Below are 24200 nucleotides of genomic sequence, written 5' to 3' on the forward strand. Positions count from 1 at the left end.
TCTTAGCCAGTGCAATCAGGTAAGAAAATGAAATTAATAGCATACAGATTGAAAGGAGGACATACAACTCTCACTATGCACAGACATGACATAGAAAATTCCAAGGAATCTACCACAAAACTCTTAGAAACAATGAATGAGTTTAGTGAGGTTGGAGGATACAGGGCTAGCACAGACAAAGTCAATTATATTTCTATATACTAGCAATGTGCAATTAGAAATTTAAAATACAGTATCATTTACAATAGTACCATAAAATACTTAGAAGTATAAATCTAACTAAACATGTATAGCATGTACGATGAAGACCACAAAACACTGATAAAGGAAATCAAAGAAGACTTTGGAGAATATACCATGTTCATAAAATGGAAAACTCTGTATTTATTCAGATGTCAATTTTCTCCATATTGGTTTATGGATTCAGTGCAACCCCAGTCAAAACCCCACTGGGATTTGTTTTTTTGAGATGGAGTCTTGCTTTGTCGCCCAAGCTAGAGTGCAGTGGTTCGATCTCCGCTCACTGCAACCTCCGCCTCCCAGGTTCAAGCGATTCTCTTGCCTCAGGCTCCTAAGTAGCTGGGATTACAGGCATGCATCACCACACCCGGCTAAGTTTTGTATTTTTAGTAAAGATGGGGTTTCACCATGTTGACCAGGCTGGTCTCGAACCCCTGACCTCAAGCAATCCACCCGCCTCGGCCTCCCAAAGTGCTGGGATTACAGGTGTGAGCCACGGTGCCTGGTGCCATTAGGATTTTTTTGTAGATATTGGCAAGCTGATTCTAAAATGTGAAAGGAGAAAGGATAGGCACAAAAACCAATGAATCAGAATGAAGAGCCCAAAAACAGAACCAAACAAATATGACTGATGAACTTTTTACAAAAGCAAAAAGAAAACACAGTCTTTTCAATAAATGCTGCTGGGAAAATTTAACATCCATATGAAAAAAACTCAACCTTGAACTCTACCTGACACCATATTTTTTAAAAACCTCAAATAGATAGTAGACTTAAATGTAAAATGTAAAACTTTTAGAAAAAAAAACATGGGAGAAAACCTTTGCAAACTTGGGTTATGCAAAAAAATTCTTAGATACAGCACCAAAAGCACAATTCATAAAACAAAAAAAAAGAAAAACTGATAAATTGACAGTTCATCAGAATTAAAAACTTTTGATCTCCAAAGGCACTGTTGAGAAAGGGAAAGACAAGCCAGGGACTGAGAAAAAGAAATGCAAATCACATATCTGACAAAGGTCCTCCATGAAGAATACAGAAAAAGAACTCTAGGGGCCGGGCGCAGTGGCTTACACCTGAAATTCCAACACATTGGGAGGTTAAGGCAGGTGGATCACCCAAGGTCAGGGGTTCGAGACCAGCCTGACCAATATGGTGAAACCCCTGTCTCTATAAGAAATACAAAAATTAGCCAGGCATGCTGGCGTGTGCCTGTAGTCCCAGCTACTCGGGAGGCTGAGGCAGGAGAATTGCTTGAACTCGAGAGGTGGAGGCTGCTGTGAGCCAAGATTACACCACTGCACTCCAGCCTAGGCGACAGAGCAACACTCCATCTCAAAAAAAAAAAAAAAAAAAAAAAAAACAACTTCTCAAAACTCTCAAAACTCTACCATAATTAAACAAATGGATTAAAAAATAAGCAAAAGATTTTGACACCAAAGAAGATGTACAGATGGCAAGTGAGCGTATGAAAAGATGCTCAACATCATTAGTCATTAGGGAAATACAAATGAAAGTCACGAGACCACTACTACACTCATTAGAACGGCTCCAATTTTCAAAACAAAACAAAACAAAAACCTGACGAGGCCAAGGGCTAGTGAGGGTGCAGAGCAACTACAACTCTGCTGGGGCTGAAGAATGACATATCCACTTTAGAAAATGGTTTGGAGGCTTCCTATCACATGACCCAGCCATCTCACTCCCAGGTATTTACCCAGGAGAAATGTAAACATATGTTTACATAAAAGCCTGTATGCAAATATTGATAGATGTTGCATTCATAATTGCTGAAAAACCAGGAAACAACACAAATGTCCTTCAACTGGTGAAAGTAAACAAATTGTGGTGTATCCACATGATGGAATACTACTCAGCCTTAAAAAGGAACACACTATTGATACTTGCAACATAATGAAGTACTCTGAAATGTATGATGCCAAGTGAGATGACATTCTGGAAGAGGCAAAAACGTAGGGGCAGAGAACACCTCAGAAGTTGCCAGAGGTTAAACAAAAGGGAAACAGGGATGGGTTGGGGGTAGGGTTTGACTACAAGGGGCCAAGAGGCAGCTCAAGGGAATTTGGGGAGGTGATGGAACTTTCCTATGGTGATGCTTACACAAATCTGTGCATTTCTTAAAAATTCATAGAACTGTACACTCCAAAAGAATGAGCTTTACGATACAGTAATTTTTAAAAAATAAATTTTAAAAAATATTTATGCCCTTCATCACCTGAACAATTCTTGAAATAGCCACAAAGGCTGGGCATGGTGGCTCACACCTGTAATGCCAGCATTTTGGGAGGCCAAGGCAGGTGGATTGTTTGAACTAAGGAGTTTGAGACCAGCCTGGCCAACATGGCGAAACCCCGTCTCTACTAAAAAATACAAAAATCAGCCAGGCATGGTGGTACTAGCCTGTAATCCCAGCTACACAGGGGACTGAGGCACAAAAATCATTTGAACCCAGGAGACAGAGGTTGTGATGGGCCGAGATCACACCACTGCATTCCACCCTGGGCGACAGAGCAAGACGCTGTCTCCAAAACAAACAAACAAAAAAGAAATGGCCATGAAGCTTGGACTGTCACATTTGTATTTCATAGGGTTTTTGAGACAAAGTTGCACATTTTCCAAGATGATCCCAATGTGGTGTGTGGCTTATTACTAACGAACTAATGAATCCTGGCATCCTTGTTTTGGAGAGACCACAAGGTATAGATAGCTACAGGTTTTGGCAGTATCTCATTTGAAAAAAAAGTAAAAAAAAAAAAAAAAAGAAAAAAGAAAAAAAAAAAATTGCTCCTGGCAATTACCCTGGGAACAAACAGGAGATCCTAGGAAAGGCAATGGAAATTTGGAAGGCAAGTCTTGGCCTGGGCCTCACTTTCTTTATCCAAGGTGGTGGAGATGGCCTCTCTCTGGGGGAGGCAGGTCTGAAGACCTGAGAAAAACCAGACCTTGAACTCTACCTCTAAAAATGTGGAACTAAGTAAGAACCCAGCCCTGAAGCCAGACAGGGACTCTCCCTGGAAAACAGCAGTCCCCAGCCTTTTTGGCACCAGGGAGTCATTTTGTGGAAGATAATTTTTCTACAGATAGGAGGTGAGGGGTAGGGGATGGTTTCAGGATGAAACTGCTCCATCTCCGATCATCAGGCATTAGATTCTCATAAGGAGGGCGCAACCTAGATACCTCGTGTGTGTAGTTCACTACAGGGTTCGTGCTCCTGTGAGAATCTAATGCTGCTGTTGATCCGGCCAGACTCAGAGCTCAGACAGTAATGCTCACTTGCTCACCACTCACCTCCCGCTGCATAGCCCAGTTCCTAACAGGCCACGAACCCATACAGGTTTGCTGCCCAGGGGTGGGGACCTCTGCTGTAGAGGGTCCTAAGAGGTTAGCAAGCGCCAGTGGGCTCTGACGGCTGCCTTTGCCATGGCCAACTGATATCCTATTCTCTTTGTTATTTACTATATTTACTCATCCTCATGCCTTAAATAAAATCTCACTGGCAGTCGGGCACTTTGGTTCACGCCTGTAATCCCAGCACTTTGGGAGGCTGAGGCGGGTGGATTGCCTGAGGTCAGGAGTTCAAGACCAGCCTGACCAACACGGTGAAACCACCCCCCTCCCCGGTCTCTACTAAAAAAATACAAAAATTAGCCGGGCATGGTGGTGCGCGCCTGTAATCCAGGCTACTTGGGAGACTGAGGCAGGAGAATCGCTTGAACCTGGGAGGCGGAAGTTGCAGTGAGCCGAGATCGCGCCACTGCACTCCAGCCTGGGCAACAGAGCAAGAGTCTGTCTAAATAAATAAATAAAAATCTCACTGGCCAGCTGGCCTCAGAAGGGCTGTAAGGCAGTAAAGGCATGCTTTGCACTACAGAGGACTTAGGAGAGCTGGCCCACTAAGGCCAGCATGGTGCTGGGACCCACTTACATGATTATTAGTGGTTCATGCAGCTTTCATGCTGAACCATACAAAATGGCCCATATTTGTTTCCCCAGGAGATCCAAATCGCCTTAAAGGCACGTGTCTCCTGGTTTTATGTGTACAACAGGGTCTTCCCTATGGGAAAGGGCACAACCAACTCACTAAGATTGAGTTGAGCAAACCTCACCAAGGTCTGCTAAGGGTCAGTGTGGAGAAACCGCTAGGTGAGCCTGGTGTCCTGGGGAAAAGAGCAGAGAGTTCTGGCTCACCACATCTAAGAGCTGTAAGAGACCATCTCATGCACTTCCGGCCCCTGCCACCCTCCCGGAATGCCTCTGCCTCCCAGCAAGCTCAGGGTGAGTTTGTGTCATCAAGAAGTTGGCAGTCAGAGAGAGTGAGTTCTGTTTCAGAGACCTAAGCTGGGAGTTGCTGGCAAATCCCTGAACGTCCAGCTCCAAAATGTCATGACCCTCAAAATCATATTTCAACTCTGAAAATCATGTTTCCTTGAGACAACTGACTTCGTTTTCAGATATGCAGAGCTATTTTCTTTCTCTGGACCCAGGAGGGAAAATACACCAGAGAGAAGAAAGCAGATCAGAATGCTAGAATACATGCAACCCAGAGAGGAGACGGAGGGTTGAACAGGAAAAAGCAAACTCAGGTCGAGTGGAGCATATCACTGACTCCTTTCTTTAGGGAAGAGTTGCATGGGCCCCATCCCAAAGGTTAGGGTCGTTCTGTACTTCACACAGGTTCGAAGCCCAGTTCCACATCTTCCTCCTAACCCTTTCCTTCTCGAAGGCTGACTATTCCAGTAACTGCTGTCAATTTCCTCCCAGCTTCACAGGCTCAAATCCAGCCTTCTGTTCCTTATTAGGCACTTTTAGTAACGGGCAAGAGGTTGACAAGGGAGTGAATAAATGGAAAGGACTCTTAAAGATCTCAAAGTGCTCAAAACCAACGTGCCACCCTGTTGCGTCCCCAGAAGGAGCTTCTGCAAAAATAACTTCTGCAAAACAGAGTAAAAGAATAATATGAAAAGCGCCCAGGCTGTGTGACTTCAGACACAGACTCTTAAATCTTCGACTAATAAAAGCCTGGCAGGAATATCCTCATGAAGGCTGGTGCTACCCAAGCCACTCGTCCGTTCTGTTTCCCTAAAGCACATTAAAAACACATTTTCCAGTTTAATAGACTTACGAGCTGAAATGAATGTGTCAGAACGCTTATAAATATGATAGAACCTGCTAACCAAGCAAATGTTAAATTTTGCATAAGGAGACTGTATCCCTAACTCCTCAGTAGACAATGAATATTTCAAACGAAGCACCCGGCAGCTGCTCTAAGGGCTCCAGATGAATTAAGTGGGCTTTTATTACTGCCAGGAGTCGTCCTCTTGCTTCCTCTCATTTTATCCATCTTCCTCCTTTGTACAAGACAAACATGGCCCTTCAGACGAACCAAGCTCCTGAAGTCTGGTCATGGAGCGATCAGAGTATGGGGTTGGTCAAAGTACAGTGTTGAATATTGTCCCCCACCAAAATTCATGTCCAGCCAGAACCTCAGAATATGACCTTACCTAGGCAGGGCACGGTGGCTCACGTCTATAATCCCAGCACTTTGGGAGGCCGAGGCGGGTGGATCACCTGAGGTCACGAGTTTGAAACCAGCCTGGCCAACATGGTGAAACCCCATCTCTACTAAAAATACAAAAATTAGCTGGGCGTGGTGGCGTATACCTGTTTCCAGCTACTCCAGAGGCGGAGGCGGGAGAATCGCTTGAACCCGGGAGGCAGAGGTTGCAGTGAGCTGAGATCGCGCCACTGCCCTCCAGCCTGGTGACAGAGTGAGGTACCGTCTCCAAAAAAAAAAAAAAAAAAAAAAAGAATATGACCTTACCTAGAAATTGGGTATTTGCAGATGTGGTTAGTTAAGAAGCTGTCATGTAGGATTAAGTGAGACCTAAATCCAATGACCGGTGTTTTTATGAGACAAAGGATAGGGAGTTTTGGACACAGACACACTTCACAGACACACACAGGGACGAAGGCCATATCACAACGTGGGCAGAGATTGAACTGATGCAGCTACAAGCCAAGAAATGCTGAGAGCCAAAAGAAGTTACAGAATTTCTCTAGAATTTTCAGTGAGAGTGTGGCTCTGCTGATACTTTGATTTCAGACTTCCGGCCTCCAAAACTGTAAAGGAATATATTTCTGCTGTTTTAAGCTACTCTGTATAGTACAAGATAATCATCTCTTCTCTGAAGGGACCAGAGTGTTTCAGATTTTTCAGATTTTGGAATACGTGCATGATTTTACCAGCATTATTTACCAGTTAAGCATCCCAAATCTGAAAATCTGAAATCCGAAATGTTTCAATGAGCATCATGTCAGCACTCAAAAGATTTTGGATTTGGGAGCACTTCAGATCTTGGATTTTCGGATTTGAGATGCTCAATTTGTACTTCATTGACAGCAACAGGAAACTTACACAGTCAGGAGAGAACTTCTACACATTCAGATGTGTATTGCAATTATTTCCCCAAAAGTTACCTAAGCCAACCGTTTCAGGTGACAGTGGAAGCGGTCATCCCTTTAACAGTGCCATCCCTTTAACTTCATGATAGCATAGATGTACACCTGCCACCAGTCTTAAAAGATGAGACTTAGAGCCATCTGACTTATTATTATTATTTTTTTTTTTGAGATGGAGTTTCGCTCTTATCGCCCAGGCTGGAGTACAATGGCATGGTCTCGGCTCACTGCAACCTCTATCTCCCAGGTTCAAGCGATTCTCCTGCCTCAGCCTCCCATGTAGCTGGGATTACAGGCATGTGCCAACACACCTGGCTAATGTTTGTATGTTTAGTAGAGATGGGTTTTCACCATGTTACCGAGGCTGATCTCAAACTCCTGACCTCATGATCCGCCCGTCTCGGCCTCCCAAATTGCTGGGAACACAGGAGTGAGCCACCGCGCCCGGCCCTGACTTTCTTTCTCGCTACTCTCTTTGAGTAACGTTTCAACTTCATTCTACTATTTTTTTATCCTGCATAATCTGTGTTCCCAGCCCATGCAGGTATGAGGCTAATGTAAGGAGGCAGTCATGCAGGGAGAGAATCTACAAAACAGAAACAAAGAGAACTCCTTTCTCCTGCCACCTGGAATTCCTTGAAGCAGAGTACTATCCACGGAAGACAACTTCTCAAAAAATTGTTCAGCGTGGCTATGGCCTGAATCATGTTCCCCTGCCTTCAAATTTCTATGTTGAAGTCCTAACGCCCCGTACCTAAGAATGTAACTGTAAGGGAGATAGGATCTTTAATACGTTAATAAGGTTAAAATGAGGTCATTAGAGTGGGTCCTAATCCAATATGACTGGTGTCCTTATAAGAAAAGGAGATCGGGACACCGGCAGGCACAGAGGAAAGACCGCACTTTGGGAGGCCGAGGTGGGTGGATAGCTTGAGCCCTGGAGTTCAAGACCAGCCTGGGCAATATGGCAAAATGCCATCTCTACAAAAAATACAAAAATCAGCCAGGCACGGTGGCGCGCTCCTGTAGTCCCAACTACCCAGGGGGCTGAGGTGAGAGGATAGCTTGAGCCTAGGAGGTTGAGGTTACAGTGAGCCATGATCGCACCACTGCACTCCAGCCCGGGTGAGACAGTGAGACCTTGTCTCGATAAAAAGACAGACCAGGGAAGCCACAGGGAGATGACGGCCATCTACCAGCCAAGGAGAAAGGCCTCAGAAGAAACCGACCAATCTTGCCAACTATTAGGCTTGGACTTCCAGCCTCCAGAACTGTGAGAAAAATAAATTTCTGCAGTTTAAGCCACCCGGTTTGTTGTATTTTGGCTACGGCAGCCCTAGCAAACACGTACAAGTGCCAAATTGCCTCTAGCCTCATGTCACATGAAAGTTTGCTCTGAAATTACTGCCTGGCTTAGAAAATCAGGACTGTGTTTTTTTTCAAAAAGGCAGAAGCAGATAAAGTGCTATTTGAGTGCTCCATATTAGGCCAAATAGAACCCTCTTCAGAAGCAGAAGACTCTAGAAACTGTACCCACCCTGATAACGTTCCCACGAGCTAGGACACTAACAGTCTCATGCCGTCTGCACAGAGCCCTGTCCAACAAGGTATTTCTGCATTGTTTGTTTTATTTAATATCCAGATGCAAAAAACCTCCTGGCAGTTATTATTATTGAGCCCTTTGCCCTCCTGCAAAATATGTTTGTGCAGCACATTTTAACTGCTGGTTTGCTTCATTCTCACTATTTATTTATTTGCGTATCTATTTATTTATTTATTGAGACAGAGTCTCACTCTGTTGCCCGGGCTGGAGTGCAGTGGCACCATCTCAGCTCACTGTAGCCTCTGCCACCTGGGATTAAGTGATTCTCCTCCTACCTCAGCCTCCCAAGTAGCTGGGATTACAGGCATGTGCCACCATGCCCGGCTAATTTTTTTTTTTTTTTTTTTTTTTTTTTTTAAGTAGAGACAGGGGTTTCACCATGTTGGCCAGGCTGGTCTCAAACTCCTGACCTCAGGTGATCCACCCGCCTCAGCCTCCCAAAGTGCTGGGATTACAGGCGCATTCTCACACTTTAAATGAAGAAACCCAGGTTACAGGTCTTAGCCCAGAAAGGAGGTAGCAGCCATGGCCTGCCTATTTTTCAGTTCCTAGATAACTCTTCTCAATTGGGCCAAGACAAGATTTTAAACTCTCCCCTAACCAAACAGGTACAGGGAAAAAAAAATAAATTTAAAAAACTCTAATTGCCAAAACCACATGCCAAGAAATTATATCTTCATGAACTACTGTGAAAATATTCTTTCATTTTTAAAGATCTTAGCAATAAAAAGTCAAAATTAATAACATCTCAGAGACTTCCCTAAACACATTATTTTGGAAACCTAGTTATAAACACTCAGAGTTTTTCCTAGGAGTGACACCTCACTCTCAATCAAATTTAAGATCACTAAATTTGACTGGAAATATCAGTGACAAAAGGAACACGTCCTTCAGGAAGACACGGAAAGTTAGAAGATACAGAAAAAGAAAGGTAATAGGAACCATTAAGCTGTTTAAATAAGTCCTCTTTGCTTCCCTAGGCTTAGGCTATTCCAAGCAGTTTTAGTGCCAAGGAAAATCGGGAGTGGAACGTATGTGGCTGAGCTTATAGCGAGAATCAGCTGCTTCAGAGAAGACATTGCATCCCACACAGCCTGGCTACCCTCCCTAAGCCCCAATCGTTATGTCTAAAAATGCAATCCTCCAGAGGCTAGCCAGTGTGAAAACCCACCTATTGGGTTCACTGCTGAACTAGAGAAACCGTTCCCAGTCAACAGACAAACTCATAAGCAGTAGTAAAACATGAAGTCAATGGCCAATACCTCCCTGTACTTTAGTTCATCAAATCTTTTTCCAGAGGCACCTAAGGGAGGATGTTTAACAGGGAAAATGAGAGAAAGGGATGATTCCAAATACAAGATTAAAAGAGGACACTGAGATACTTGGAGAAGAGAGAGTGTCTTGAGGAGGAAGATGGGGATCAAAGAGCACCTGAACTCCATCATGTTCCCGAACAGGACAAGCCCTGGGGTTGCTGATCTGGGGATGGGCACTTGGGAAGCTTAAGCTAGAAAGGAAAATCATCTCCTGCAAGACCATGTCCACAGGAAGAGTGCCATGCAGCAAATCAGACGCAGAACCAATAAGGAATTCAAGATTTTAGAGTAGAAAACAAAGACACTTAGCTAATGGCCGGTGACAGCAGTTCCATAATCTATAATCCACTTGACATCAGCTTGGCATCAGTTTCATTTTGCAAAACATGGCTTCAATAATTGCATCAGATCTGCAAGGCTCTGTAGGTAGAATTCTTAGTGCCAAGTGAATTTTCCTATAAGAATAGGACATTAAGAGAAAAATCTGTTTCTTACCTGAGTGTTGTACGGCTTACGCTTCCCTGACTTGAGTACCCATTCACTTTTTCCCCCAACACTTCGGAAAGATTTACAGAAAATGCACAGATGGCACCTCACAACTGAATAATCTCCTAAAGTAAATCCACCTCTTGCTCTACCAGAAAATAATGCCTTCTCCTGGTCTTTCCACAGATACACAAAATGATAGGCAATTCTTGTATGCTAATAGACCAATGAAATTCACCAATAATGATAGTGATGACAAAGTTCACTAGTGAAGAATATCTATAACTGCATCAGACCAATCTGGTTCAACTTTTATGTCACAAAGCTGTGAGCTGCTTTTCAGTTGCCACGGACCCTCAGGTCATGTAACCTCAGCACGCCCAGATGAACCAAGTGTAAAACCGCAGGGGGAACCTAAGTGCTGGGACAGAGGAGTGGGACTGAATTAAGAAGCGGACACCACATGACCGGATCCAGGATCCAATCAGATTGAACTCTGGCATCACCCCATGGCAGGATCCAATCAGATAATGCCTCCTAACATCACCTCATTGCAAGATCCAATCAGATCACACCTCATTACTTATGTTTATAAAACCCAACCCAACTCCTAGCTGAGGGAGAGAGATTTGGGCATTCGCTCCTGTCTCCCTGCCAGTTGACTTGACTCCCAATAAAGCTGTTCTTCTCTCAAAAGCCAGTGCCATGGTATTGGCCTCTGTGTGCGTCGGGCAGCAAGCCCATTGATGTTTGGTAACATTTCAACTTCCTCCCCCAGAACATACTGTATATTTAAATGAGGCAATTAACAATTAGTAAGAGAATCAACTGACTCACTTTTAACTACCTTCTCTTTAGCCTACATAGGATGCTACGAAGAAAAGGAAAAAAGCTCAACTTGACAGCTGAGTGGGGACAATTGACACAGAGAAACCCAAGATCTTGAACAACACTGGGGGTATGGAGCCATCTGGGGTGTGATGAAATATAACCTATAGTCCCCTTGCCTTTCAAACACACACACATACACACACACACACACCTTGCATAAAATGTCAAGAGGCTCGTGAGCCCTTTGGTACTCATGCATGGAGCCCAGATATAAAGAACTCCTGGCCTGATTTCTAGAATTTACTCAACAATATAACTGTCCACACAGATGTAGATACTAAAATGCTCTATGCCACATTCTTTGTAATAGCAAAGCATCAGAATTAACCTCATGGGCATCCAGAGGGGGCTAATTAGGTAGCACCATGGCCAACAAGAAGAATGGAATGGATCTATGAGAGCCACAGGAGACAAATACCCAAGGGTGCAAAAACACACAATACAGAACAATGGGTCAGGTGTGATTATATAAACATAATAATTCTGAAAGGATGCACAAGAAACTAGAAACGATGCTTCTGTCTGAGATGGGGGGACTGGACCATAAGGGATTTGAAGGTGGAAGGAAAATTACTTTTAACCCATGTCATTATATTTTTAATTAAAAGAAAGCTAACTGGAGATGGATGGATGGATGGATGGATGGATGGATGGATGGATGGATGGATGGATGAATGGACGGGAGAGAGAATGAAAGAAAGAGAGACTGATAGATTTAAAGGAACTTCTTCTGGTCTACCTAAGTCCCAAAATATCCCCAGCCTTGAGAATAGCTGATATCAGAAAACATTGCACACTAAGACATAAATAGGAAAGTATCTCATAAATGCTTTTCCCAGCTCAGGCTGCTGTCACTGCTGCCGCTCCTCAGAGCAGCTGAACTCCTCTCCCAGAGTGTGGCCTTTCTAGCTCTTCCTCTGGCCGAACCAATTATGGGACATTACAACAGCAGCACCAATATTATGTTTTAAAGGCTAATGTTATTCACTAAATACCCATTAAACCAATCTCCTTGCTCCATTTACAGCAAGCTTAAGGGCAAATCCAGATGGTACAAAGAATGCATATTCAGGCTCCATCTGCATGAAGCCAGTCATCAAATAGCCATTATCAGTGTTGGAGTCCTCAGCTGCCTGACACCCACAGGTGTGTCCAGGTGAGAAGAACAGCAACCTTTCAAGAGATGGCTGGGAGATCATCTTTGTGCTTCCCCAAGAGCCTGCATATGCCTTTGTAGCTGAACAGCTAGCAACGGTTACAAGGGTTGCTTGGTAACCTGGTAACAGGCTGTGCCTAGTGCCTAGTGTTCTGGAGCGGGGGACAGGATTATATCTCCCTCCCACACACCTCACTCCCCCACCACATAACTCTGGGTTGGCCAAGACCCAGGAGTCCCCAGAGGCTGTTCTGCAGAGCCAACTCCCCTGACCCTGTCCCTGGCTGTGGCTCCACTGGAAAATGTCCATCCAAGGGTTTGCCAATTTTTACCTTTTTTGATTGACAGGCACTGAATTCACTGCACCACCTTCCCCCGACCCCACCAGCCCATGACCCTGAAGATACAAAAATCAGATAAAGTCTGGCCAACTTTTATATCCAAAAGAAGGCTCAGAATCAGGATTGTAAAGTCTTCAAAGGGGCACCCAGGAGCCCAGCGCAGTCACGTTAGTGAAAATAAACAGAAAAGGCCTGTGGCCTTGTGTTCAGGACTCAGCATGAAAAATGACAAGTTTTACTTGAATACAGTGCTCTACTGTGTCACCAGACAGTCCTTGACTATGTTCCAGTAAAAAGAGAAGATGACACCTAAGGCGTTCTGATGAGTAAAAGTGACAAGTGTGATTGGAGGCAGGAGGAAGATTTGTCGTTCTAACCCTCTATCATTCAAGCTCACATTGGATGAAATTTTTACTTCCTGGTTCCATCCCACATAGGAAGTTGTGGGAGGCAGTGAGGATTAACCCAAGTGGAGAAGACATTTGAGTTCTCTATGAATAATTCATGCAGGACATAATCTGAACACAGATATCGGAGCCCTGGTTGCAGCATAGCTGTAACTTTTGTACATTTGCTCTCCCTGAGGGCTAGAGATCATCTTAGCATAGAGATGGCAAAAAGATCCAATTAAAATGCCAGCATGGAAATGGGAAAGGACTGTTCTCCCTGTAATCACTCCTGTGAACGCAGTGACCGGTCACCAATTTGTTTTTCCTTAATTCACTCAGGAGAGCACTCCACATAAGTGGGAAAGGGCCCATTCTCCACAGCATCTTGGCGTGGTTTTCGTCCCCAGGGTCTTGCAGGATTAAATGAGGGAACTTCTTACATAAATCCAAAGGGGAAAAAAAGGCATCCAACTCTCCTCATGCTCCTTGGCCCTTAAACTAGCCAAGTGCCCTTAGTAAACAATGAGGGGCAAGAAGGAGAGGGTCTGACCGTGAGGTTGGAAAACAATCTATTGCATTCCTTCTTCAACGACTTCTCAAAGGGCAACAGTCCACTCTGCCTCTCTCCCGACTGAGCTTCAGTAATTGCTATCTGATTCCTCTTGAGGGACGCATTCCCTCTAACTCCGAGAAAAGGCATGACTATGCTGTCAGCGTCTTTAGCTTTTCTGGCTCCAAATTGAATCAGTGAGATAAACATCCACAGTTGGCCGGGTGCGGTGGCTCATGCCTGTAATTTCAGCACTTCGGGAAGCCAAGGCGGGCAGATCTCCTGAAGTCAAGAGTTCAAGACCAGCCTGGCCAAATTGGTAAAACAGCATCTCTACTAAAAGTACAAAAAATTAGCCATGTGTGGACCTTTAGTCCCAGCTACTTGGGAAGCAGAGGCAGGAGAATCCCTTGAACCCGAAAGGTGGAGGTTGCAGTGAGCCGAGATCGCGCCACTGCACTCCAGCCTGAGCGACAGAGCAAGACTCCGTCTCGAAAAAGAAAAAAAAAAAAAATCCACAGCAGTCTCCCCGGGTAAATCAAAAAGATGTAAATTACAACACAAATGAAAAGGAGTATTCAGAGTTCAAGCCCCATCACCATCAGAGTGACCCCTCTGTCCACCTGTGCAAGTTGAAAACATGATCAAAAGGTACTGTTACCTCCTGTAGACTAAGCATGTGGTTTGGACAACAAATGAGAAATGAAGGTTCTGGGCCAGATGCCAGTTTAGCTCCAGGCGGTCGTAGGGTGAGTGATTCAGAGGGACAGGACGGTGCCTGGCATTTCTCTCACTATTCATCCTACCACCAGCCCCCACGTCCATATTGCCTGACTCAGCTCAGCGTCTGCAGCAAAGAGCTTGCCTGAAAGAAGCCCAGCTCTACCTATCCGGATGGAAAGTTCACTCTCAGGGAAGAGCAGCGCGGGACCCTCAGGATCAGACTTCTTCTTCATCAATGTAGCGCCGAAGTTCAGTGCCAGGGCCGTCTGGGGGTCTTCTGCTGCACCCTGAAACAAGAAGCGGTCACATCACTATAGCACCACTACTATGTGAATTCCCCAGATGCTCCTGGCTCACGGGCACCGAGGCAACTTGCCAATCTCTACCAAGACCACCACAGCTGAGCCAGTCCTCCGGCCAACCCAGTGGCCAGGCCAAGCTATGTCTTCGGGAAGATGAGAAACTTTCTAGGTATAGGACTTCAGTGGTTACAAAAAAAGAAAAAACAACACGATCTAAAAAGTCAGTGCTGATCCTAAAAATGGGGAAAATATACACCAGGAAAGACGGGGGCTCAAACACCAAAACCCCACTGCAAGCATCACTGCCGCACACACACAAAACCCCACTGCAAGCGTCGTCACCGCCAGGCAAATAAGCAAAGAAGTTGGTTCCTGATCTATCAAAAGAAGTCCGTGTGGCAGGTTCACATGAATGGCAGCCTCAGTACAGGAACCACGGTCAACTTACTTAGGAATTCACCATCTCCACATCTTCACGTGTCTTATGAGATCAAAAGAGGAGATCCAAACAAAAGCATCTCAAAGGGCTGGGCGCGGTGGCTCACGCCTGTAATCCCAGCACTTTGGGAGGCCGAGGCGGGTGGATCACGAGGTCGGGAGATAGAGACCATCCTGGCTAACGTGGTGAAACCCCGTCTCTACTAAAAATACAAAAAATTAGCCGGGCGAGGTGGCGGGCGCCTTGTAGTCCCAGCTACTCGGAGGCTGAGGCAGGAGAATGGCGTGAACCCGGGAGGCGGAGCTTGCAGTGAGCCGAGATCGCGCCACTGCATTCCAGCCTGGGCGACAAAGCAAGACTCCGTCTCAAAAAAAAAAAAAAAAAAGCATCTCAAAGGAAGGAAGCAGTGCGAGTTGCAGAGAATGCACACATATTTAGAGTGAATCCAGAGGACCTTAAAACAATCATTCTTCTGCTTTATCCTAACTAGTTAAGCACTGATCAGTTTGACTGTTTCTCATTAACCAGGCAAAATCGTCCACTTGATCCTCACGTTAATTTGACAAATATTAATTAACTGCCAACTCTGTGGCTATTTAGTGAACGAGACACAGTCTCTTCTGAAGCTTGTGTTCCGCTTAGGAGTAAATAAATGAACCCATAATGGGGTGGTAAGCTTCTCTTCCAAAGGCATCTTCTGGAAGCCCTAAGCCCGCTGACCACTTACAGATGCACAGGATCTCAACAGGAACAACGAGGCAGAGGACAGACTCAACCAACTACACAAGCACCTCCACTTTCACCCAAACGCCTCAAAGCTAAGGGAAGGGAGGCAGAATCATCTCAATCGGCAAACAATAGTAGATATTTCTTGAAAACTAGGTGTCTCTGTCCGTTCAGGCTGCCATAAAATAAAATACTATCAACTGGGCAGCTTGTTTTTTTTTTTTTTTTTTTTTTTTTTGACAGAGTTTTACTCTGTCACCCAGGCTGGAGTGCAGTGGTGCGATCTCAGCTCACAGCAACCTCTGCCCCACCGTGTTCAAGCGATTCTCCTGCATCAGCCTCCTGAGTAGCTGGGGTCCCGGCTAATTTTTGTGTTTTTAGTGGAGATAGGGTTTCACTATGTTGGCCAGGCTAGCAGGCTAGTCTCGAACTCCTGACCTCAAGTGATCCACCTGCCTCGGCCTCCCGAAGTGCTGGGATTACAGGCGTGAGCCACTGCGCCCAGCCAGCTTTTAAACAACAGAAATGTACCACAGTTACTGGAGGCAGGAAATTCCAATCGAGGTACCAGCAGAGTCAGTGACTGGTGAGAGCCTGCTTCTTGCTTCACGACGGCACCGGCTAACTATGGAAGGGGCAACGGGTCTCTTTCACGCGTCTTTTATTACGGCATTAATCCCACTCATGAGGGTTCTATCCCCTTAATCCAATGATCACCCAAAGGTCCCGCCTCCTAATACAATCACTGTAGCGGTTAGGATTTCAACATAGGCATCCTGAGGGGACGCAAACGTTTTCAGGCCACAGTACCAAGCAAAAATAGGTCCAAACAAACAGAAGTTTTCATTTAAAATATGTGTCTCTAATACGGCAGAGGAGAGAGCTTATAATCTAATCACATAAATGCATCCATTTATTTAAAAAAATACTAAAACAATTTTCTTGGATTAGTTCCTTTCATGAAGGAATCTCACAAAAGGGATACCAGGCTGCTGTGACTGACGCGCGCGCGCACACACACACACACACACATCTTTTTTCATTGTCATGATCAGAGTTAAGAAAGAGAACCTAATGATTCAGAACTTTTATTTCATTATCTGCTTCCAACCAAATGTTGAAAATGAACACACAAGCCCTTCCTCCCATCTGTTCTCATTTATCTAGACATCACTATTGTCATCATTTATTTGCAATGTCCTCTATGAACGTCCTTTAAGAAAGGTGCCAACACCCCCATTTAACTTTGTTTAAACTAAACCCCCCAAAAAGCCTCCTGCCCCTCTTTGAGCTACCCTTGTACAAGTTTTCAGGCCCCTTTGGGTATCCACCTCTTCTGTCACATAGAGGCAGCTGCCCTGCAGTATCACGGTCAAGGCAGACCTACAGATGGCCAGAATCCTGGGAACAGAGAGGCTTTGGGAAGGCCAGTCTCTGCCTCTTCAGAAACCCCCCTCCCTAACCCTGCTGACACCTGGTGTCTGTGTGATATGCCACAGGCCATGGAGTCACAGCTCTGTTTGTTTATATGCTTTAATTATTTCTAATTCTACATCTCCTGCTGACATCTGAGGAATCATTGCAGCAATAAAAGATATGTTTCACTATAGTATGTCAGCTGATTTTCCTTCCTTTGTCTTCTTTCTTTTTATAATGTGATTGATGTGTAACTGGGGGAAGGAATAGAAGGAGAACCATTTCATTACAGCAGAAATGCCACAGCATTAATACGCTTTAAGTTGCAACTGTGTATTTGATTGAAGCCCGTCGGTAAGGTGCAGCTTGCAGAGACCCTGGTTTTCATTTAGAACATTTGTTTTCGATTATGTGATTTTTGTCCCCTGCAACCCAGAGGACATTGAGCACTGGGCATTTTGGAATGTCATAACTGGGGGGCTGAGGATGCTGCTGGTATCTCTAGTGGGTAGAGACCATGGATGCTATGAAACATCCAACAATGCGTAGGACAGCCCCCACAACAGAGAATGAGCCAGGGCCAGGCACAGTGGCTCATGCCTATAAACCCAGCACTTCTGGAGGCCAAGGCAGGAGGATCACTTGAGCCCAGGAGTTCGAGACCAGCCTGGGCAACATAGTGAGGCCCCATTTCTTGAAAAAAAAAAAATTAGCCAGGTATGATGGCACATGCCTGTAGTCCCAAGCTACCTGGGAGGCTGTAGCAGGAGGACTGCTTAAGCCCAGGAAGGCGAGGCTGCAGTGGGCCAAGACTGCACTACTGCACTCCAGACTGGGCAACAGAGAGTGACCCTGCCGGGGGGGGGGGGGGGAGCCAGCAAAATGTCTACAGTGCTGAGCTTAAGATACCTGCTTTAGAAAGAATTCGGATGATCAATCAGGACACCACAGCTCCCTGTAATGCTGGAAACTCACATACCCTCTTTTTACTGTAAAGAGAAGACTTTTGCTAGTTTCTCTAGGAAGACTCCCCGCCCACCTTCATGCATTCCATAAATTTCTATTAAGCGTCAACTCTGTATCAGAGCTGCTCCGGGTACTGGCAATTCAAAAAAGCCATGTCTCCTGTCCTCAGGAATCCTACATTCTCCTCCAAGAGACAGATAATAAACCCATCATCATAAACTAAAAAATAAGAGCGCCAGATAGTGATAATGCCAAAAGAAAAATAAGCCATATCTGTAATTCACAGCCATCCTAGAACATTGCCTGGCAATGTTCCAAGCATTTTACATGTACTAGCCCATTATTAACTGTAAAGATGGAGCATTCCTTTAGGGAAGATGCTGAGAGAGGTCTTTGTGGGAAGATGGTATTTGTTCTTCCCTTATTTGCAGGTCTTTGCCCAAACACTGACTCCCTCTTCCCCTCCAACTCTTTTCGCCTTTCTATCCATCTTTGCTCTGTGGGTTGCATTGCTTTATTTCAGTGTTTTAGGGGCAGGGAGAAGGGCACTAAGAAAATCCCACCCTAACTTCACTTAGAAGCTGCCCTTTTAAAAGCTAGACAGAGATCCAGTGTCTCCACCTGTACCCACTCCCACCTGTACCCCCTCCTTCCCCATGTGCTCCATCCAACATTTAGCCTTCAGAACAACCAGGATCAGCTATGCGGCGTGGGAGCCGCAGAGAGTATCTCCGGAGTAACGCCAAGGACAGCTCCTTCGCTATCTCCACACCTGGCAACACCTCCACACGCCTCTGATCCCAGGCACTGGCCTCCCAGGGCTCTTTTTAGACACCTTTCCAGGATTCTCAACATTCCCCCAGCTCTCAATTATTGATAAGGAAGAGGAATACATCCCTCTGAATTTCAAAAAACAGCGTGGAGGGAGATGCCAAGCTCTGCTTTGCTAGCTTTATCATCGTGTCCCTGGTGGTGGTGGAAACTCAGAAGTCCTGCTGTGGCACAGTGGCTCTCAACCTGCTGGGCTGACACGCCACCGCCTCCCCCCACCCCGCCATGCAGCCCCATCTGCTCACTGGGCATGGGGACTGCAGGTGGGGGGAACTGGAGCTCTTTACCAGGAAGCCTTAAATAAATACAGCCTTGGCCTGTGCAGGAGGAACCACGGTCCTCAGGGAGAAATTCCTTCTCTACGTCCCTCTCTTCTTTTCTTGATACTGTTCTTTACATTTCTGGTTTGGTTTGGTTTGATTTGGTTTTCATCTCTGCAATGTCTTTCTATCCACGTTACCTCACTCAATCCTTGTAGCCCCGCAAGGTTGGCAAAGTGCAAGCGTGATCCTTCTTAGGGCAAACACATGACCATTGCAAGCTGTTCCTGACTTTCCACAGCAGCCCCAACAGTCTGCTCTGCTGCCCATCAGAGGGTCAGTGAGTCACTCTTTCCGGTCTCCACAACACACAGTGCTTCAGGTAGGCCTCCAGGGCTTTGAATAGTTCAAGTGTGCTATGTCACCTTGCAGCTCCCAAATGTCAAGTGTCAAATACGAGGGCTCTTTCTCCAGCTGCAAGGTCACCCCCTCTTCTTCTCCACTGTTTCCTCTCCTGAGTCCCTTTCCCTGTCCTTCTTCCCGCATCCCCATCCACTCCAAATCCAGCTCAGTACCGAAAGCAGGGCGTGGGCCAATGGTGGCACAAGGTACCACCCACCCACCACCCAGGACTACGGAACTTGAGACTCCCGTCCTCTTAGGATGGAATTATTATCATAATGATTCTTCTTCTTGGTGTGGGGCCAATCCCTGGCTCAGAAAAAACAGCGCAACTTCCACCCACTTTGGAAAGGCCATGCAGAAAGGCAGGAGCTGAAGAAGAAGGATAGCACTTTCCAGAAAAAAAAAAAAAGAGAAGAAGTAGAGAGAAAGGAAAAGAAAGATGATGAAATAATGTGAAGGAGGAGAGGCGGGCAGGAGGTAGGGAAGCAGCCCTGCAATATGCCTTACATTAAACCAAAAAGGCTTCACAAAACAATACATACATCTCCTTCGAGAAATAAAATCCTGGGGCTGTGCAGTGTCGCCTGCTGTCCCAGGCAGGAGAGCAACTGCTGGTGGCTGATGGCTCCAGATTCCCCCAAAAGAAACAAGTCACCTGAGAAACAGGCCAGAGCATCACTGAAGGGACACAGCTGTCTGCATATTAAGTCTACAAGGGTGAACTAAGGCCCCCCTCTGCAAAGCACATTGGGTGTCCTAGCACTACAGACCCTGCAGCCTTCAAAACTTGCTGCAAGCGGCTTGGTGCATCTGCTCCACGTCCCAGGACCAACCTTCAATAGGTCTTAAGTCCCATCACCTCCTCTCTGGCTCTTCCTCTCTGGGGTGAGTCATTGCTACTAACAACTGTATCCGAGGATGGCAAAGCAGAGCAACGTGTGATGCTTGCCAGCGTCTGGGAGGCAAACCTGACCTCCGCCAAACCCGCACACACCTTCCATCACATGGATTCAGGATCAGGGAGCTCTGCTCATTTTTTTTCTGAAGCTTCATTCAACAAGGGCTGCGATGGCCCTGTACTTCGCTGGCCCATGGAGGGCAGTCTCTTCATTTTTTTAAATTCTGCATTTGTTATTTTTATTTTTGAGAGACGGAGTCTCACTCTGTTGCCCAGGCTAGAGTGCAGTGGTGTGATCTTGGCTCACTGCAACCTCTGCCTCCCTAATTAAAGTGATTCTCCTGTCTCAGCCTCCCAGGTAGCTGGGATTACAGGTGCCCGCCACCATGCCTGGCTAATATTTGTATTTTTAGTAGAGACGGGGTTTCACCATGTTAGCCAGGCTGGTCTCAAACTCCTGACCTCAACTGATCTGAGGGAGGCAGTCTCTTTAATTGAAGCTTGTCAACAAGTCAGAGCTCCCTGAGGAAGGGCCAGGGGCAAGGTCAGGGGATTAACTGGTGCCCCCTGCCAGCCACAGCTACATGGAGGCCAAGAGTTACACACCAGTGGAGAAGGGTACAGGGATCTCAAGAGGAACCACCCTAGGGACTCGGGACGTGTGGCTGCCAGGGAAGGGGCTGGCGGGTGGCCTGCCTGGGGCCCAGCATAGGCGCTGCCTCCTCCCATTCCCCAGCCTCTGCCTCCTGCCATCCTCACTTCACCCCAGACACACAAGGCAACATTCAATAATTGATGCTGTTTTTATTACTGAGAAGTTGCCATAATAATGACACTCGTAACACAATCTTTTAAATTATTCCACATAATGGAAAAAAAATTAAATGTCGCCCCTGATCAACAGTCAGAATATGGATGGTGCTTACATAACAGATGACCTTCTCTCCTTGGGAGCCCGGCAGTAGGCGGCTGCCCAGGGCCAGGCTGGCTCCCGGTGATGAGGAGCCAGCTAAGAAGCAAACAGGGACATGGAGTGGCACAGACACTGGGGCAGAGGGTACAGTCCTGCCTCGGGTATCAGGCAGGTCACTGTTGTCTTCTTTGCCCTGGTTAACCTATATATTCAGGGATCACAGGTCACAGTCAGAATCCCTAAAGACAAGGAGGATCACAGCTTAAGTACTTGGGCCCTCCTGGTTTTTTAATGCAATTCTTGCCTTGTCCAAAGCACTAGGATTATACCTCTAACTCGGCTTCAGTTCATTCCTCTTATAGCAATAATGCTACATCCAATCAGTGGACAGCAAGGCAGGTTTTCAAGCTTTGAATTATTCTATACTTGAGGTTTTTAAATCTTGGCCAAAGAAGCCTGAGCTCCCTCCTCCAGGAAGCCTTCCTAGATTTACCCAACCTAGTATGGATCAAATGCACTCCCTTCCATCCTCCCCTGGCACCTGAATGAATAGGCTTTAACTTTTCAGTTCTCTCTTTTTTTTTTTTTTTTTTTTTTTTGAGACAGTCTTGTTCTGTCGCCCAAGATGGAGTGCAGTGGTGCAATCTCGGCTCACTGCAACCTCTGTCTCACAGGTTCAGGCAATTCTCCTGCCTCAGCCTCTCGAGTAGTTGAGACTACAAGTGTGCAACACCATGTCTGGCTATTTTTTTTTTTTTTTTTTTTAAAGTAGAGATGAGGTTTCACCATGTTGGCCAGGCTGGTCTAACACTCCTGACCTCAAGTGATCCATTCTCCGCAGCCTCCCAAAGTGCTGGGATTACAGGTGTGAGCCACTGCACCCAGCTGACTTTTCAGTTTTCTTAACTATCGCAAAGCCATGAGGCTCAAAATGGCAGCTGTGTCTCGCGGCCCTACTGTCAGCGCCCAGCACATGGTCTGTGTTCAATAATTCAACTCATTTACCTGAATGAACTAAATGACAGAGGCTCCAAAATAAGTGGAAAATGTTGCATAATACAGAACATACCGATCTAGGGTAACCACAAGTGGTTAGGCCCTGAGAAAAGAGAGGATTGGTGCAGAGAGGGGAAGAAAACGCTTAAAAGAATTAAAGATGTTCTAGCTAATGCCAAAAAGCGTGAGGTTCCATCCACCCCTGCTGTCTATCCTCTTGATGATTAAGATAATCAATATCAGCCCTGCGACCACATGAGGATGGGTAGATATCTATCCTGTGACTCTCCACTGAAAGCTTCCATCTCCATCCCCCTTTCTGGCAGAAATAGAGTGGGACAGCCTAGCTCGCTCCCTTTTAAGGTAAGATCTTTCCACCCTGAAGCCCATGATCCCTCCAACACCATATCTTCCAGCTTCCTCCCCATCTCCTTCATGACCTTACCATGAAGCTTCACAATGGTGGAAGTTAATTACGAAATTCTAGCTATATTTAAGCTACATAAGTACGCCATTACTCAAACTATCTTGTAAGAGACAAAACCTTTTCCAAGTCCCGATGCCAAAGTTCTATTCATAATCAAGCGTATTTACCCACATAAAAACAGATTTTAAAGCATTACACAGCTCTGCAGACATACAGTTCTATGAGAATCTGCAGAGAGCCCTCCAGTAGCCATTCCAGGTAATCAGCCCTGAGCTTGTATTCCAAAGAGCTAGGGCTCCTACTAGCACAGCTGACAGAGAGATAGGGCTTGGCAGAGTTTTCCAAAGTATTATGCTTTTTCTTTTAGCTCAAAAATATCATTGTCCTTAAAACAGTAATAGAAATCTGAAGGAACACAAGTAACTGAAGTATAATGAAGTATTTCTTTTCTAATCCTCGATGATGATCCAACACTCTTAATCTAATCCTAGACTTAGTCCTAGAGTTTATTAAAATGCACCCATATAATCCACTCTGAGCTTTTTCTGGCTTCTCAACAGACTGAGAACCTCCAGCTGGTGTTTCTCAATAAAGTTTTTCTGACCTATGTTATCCATTAGGAGGATATTAGATGCCTTCAAAAATCCATCAAAAGCCACAATTTCTCTTTCCTAAAAATGTATATGTATCATGCAACTATTGCTAGGTAGCAAAACATCCCAAACCTTAGTGGTTTAAAAAAACCGCCAGTTATTATTGTTCTGTGGTCAACTGGGCATGGCTGCTCACCCACCTGGGCTCACTGGTGCATCGGAGGTCAGCTGGTGGCTCATCCAGGGGCTGGATGGTCTAAGATGGCACATGCACCTGGCAGCCAGCAGGCAGTTGGCCAGGAGTGGACTGGAAAACACTGATTCTTCTTGGTGGGGCCTGTCATCTTCCAGCAGACTAGATGGAGCTCATTCATAGGCTAACCTCAGCACCCAATGCCAAGTGCTTTTCAAGTCTCTGCATCACAGAGGCCAAAGCATCATCCCACTGGCCAAATCAAGTCAATGAGTATACACATTGAAGGGGTGGATGACTCAATGGTACTTTTTGTTGGGAGGACCTGCAATGTCACATTGTCAGGTATGGATGCCGACGGGGGAAATTTGTGACTGTTTTGCCATTTATTGCAGTACATATGCACAGACATACAAAACGTTGTGTGTAATATGAGGAACCCCAGGAATTCCCTGTAGCTGTCCATGGATCCAGACTAGAAACAATTGCTTTAGCTTAAACCCACAAACTCAATCTCAATCACCTAAAATAGGGTTTCTCCAATGGGGACCCAAAGATACATTCTTAGAGGTCTGAAAGTTTTATACAGATTTTTTTAAATTTCAGCCAGGCGCCGTGCCTCATGCCTGTAATCCCAGCACTTTGGGAGGCCAAGGCGGA

The 24200-nt window shown here is 45.6% G+C and overlaps 1 protein-coding gene across 12 annotated transcripts in view; it reads right to left on the minus strand.

Moving 5' to 3' along the window:
• Positions 1-24200, minus strand: part of SLC39A11 (solute carrier family 39 member 11) — a 561386-nt gene that overhangs the window by 296987 nt on the left and 240199 nt on the right. For 10 of the 12 annotated variants that reach the window (XM_017950929.3, XM_017950930.3, XM_031657167.1 and 7 more), the window contains one exon: positions 14318-14462. In XM_017950929.3, the coding sequence (XP_017806418.1) occupies positions 14318-14462 (145 nt within the window). The remainder of the gene's footprint in view (positions 1-14317; positions 14463-24200) is intronic. The other 2 variants (XM_017950933.3, XM_031657169.1) reach the window with 1 other exon arrangement.

The sequence above is a fragment of the Papio anubis genome, chromosome 17 (assembly GCF_008728515.1).
Source record: "Papio anubis isolate 15944 chromosome 17, Panubis1.0, whole genome shotgun sequence".
Taxonomy (NCBI): Eukaryota; Metazoa; Chordata; class Mammalia; order Primates; family Cercopithecidae; genus Papio; species Papio anubis.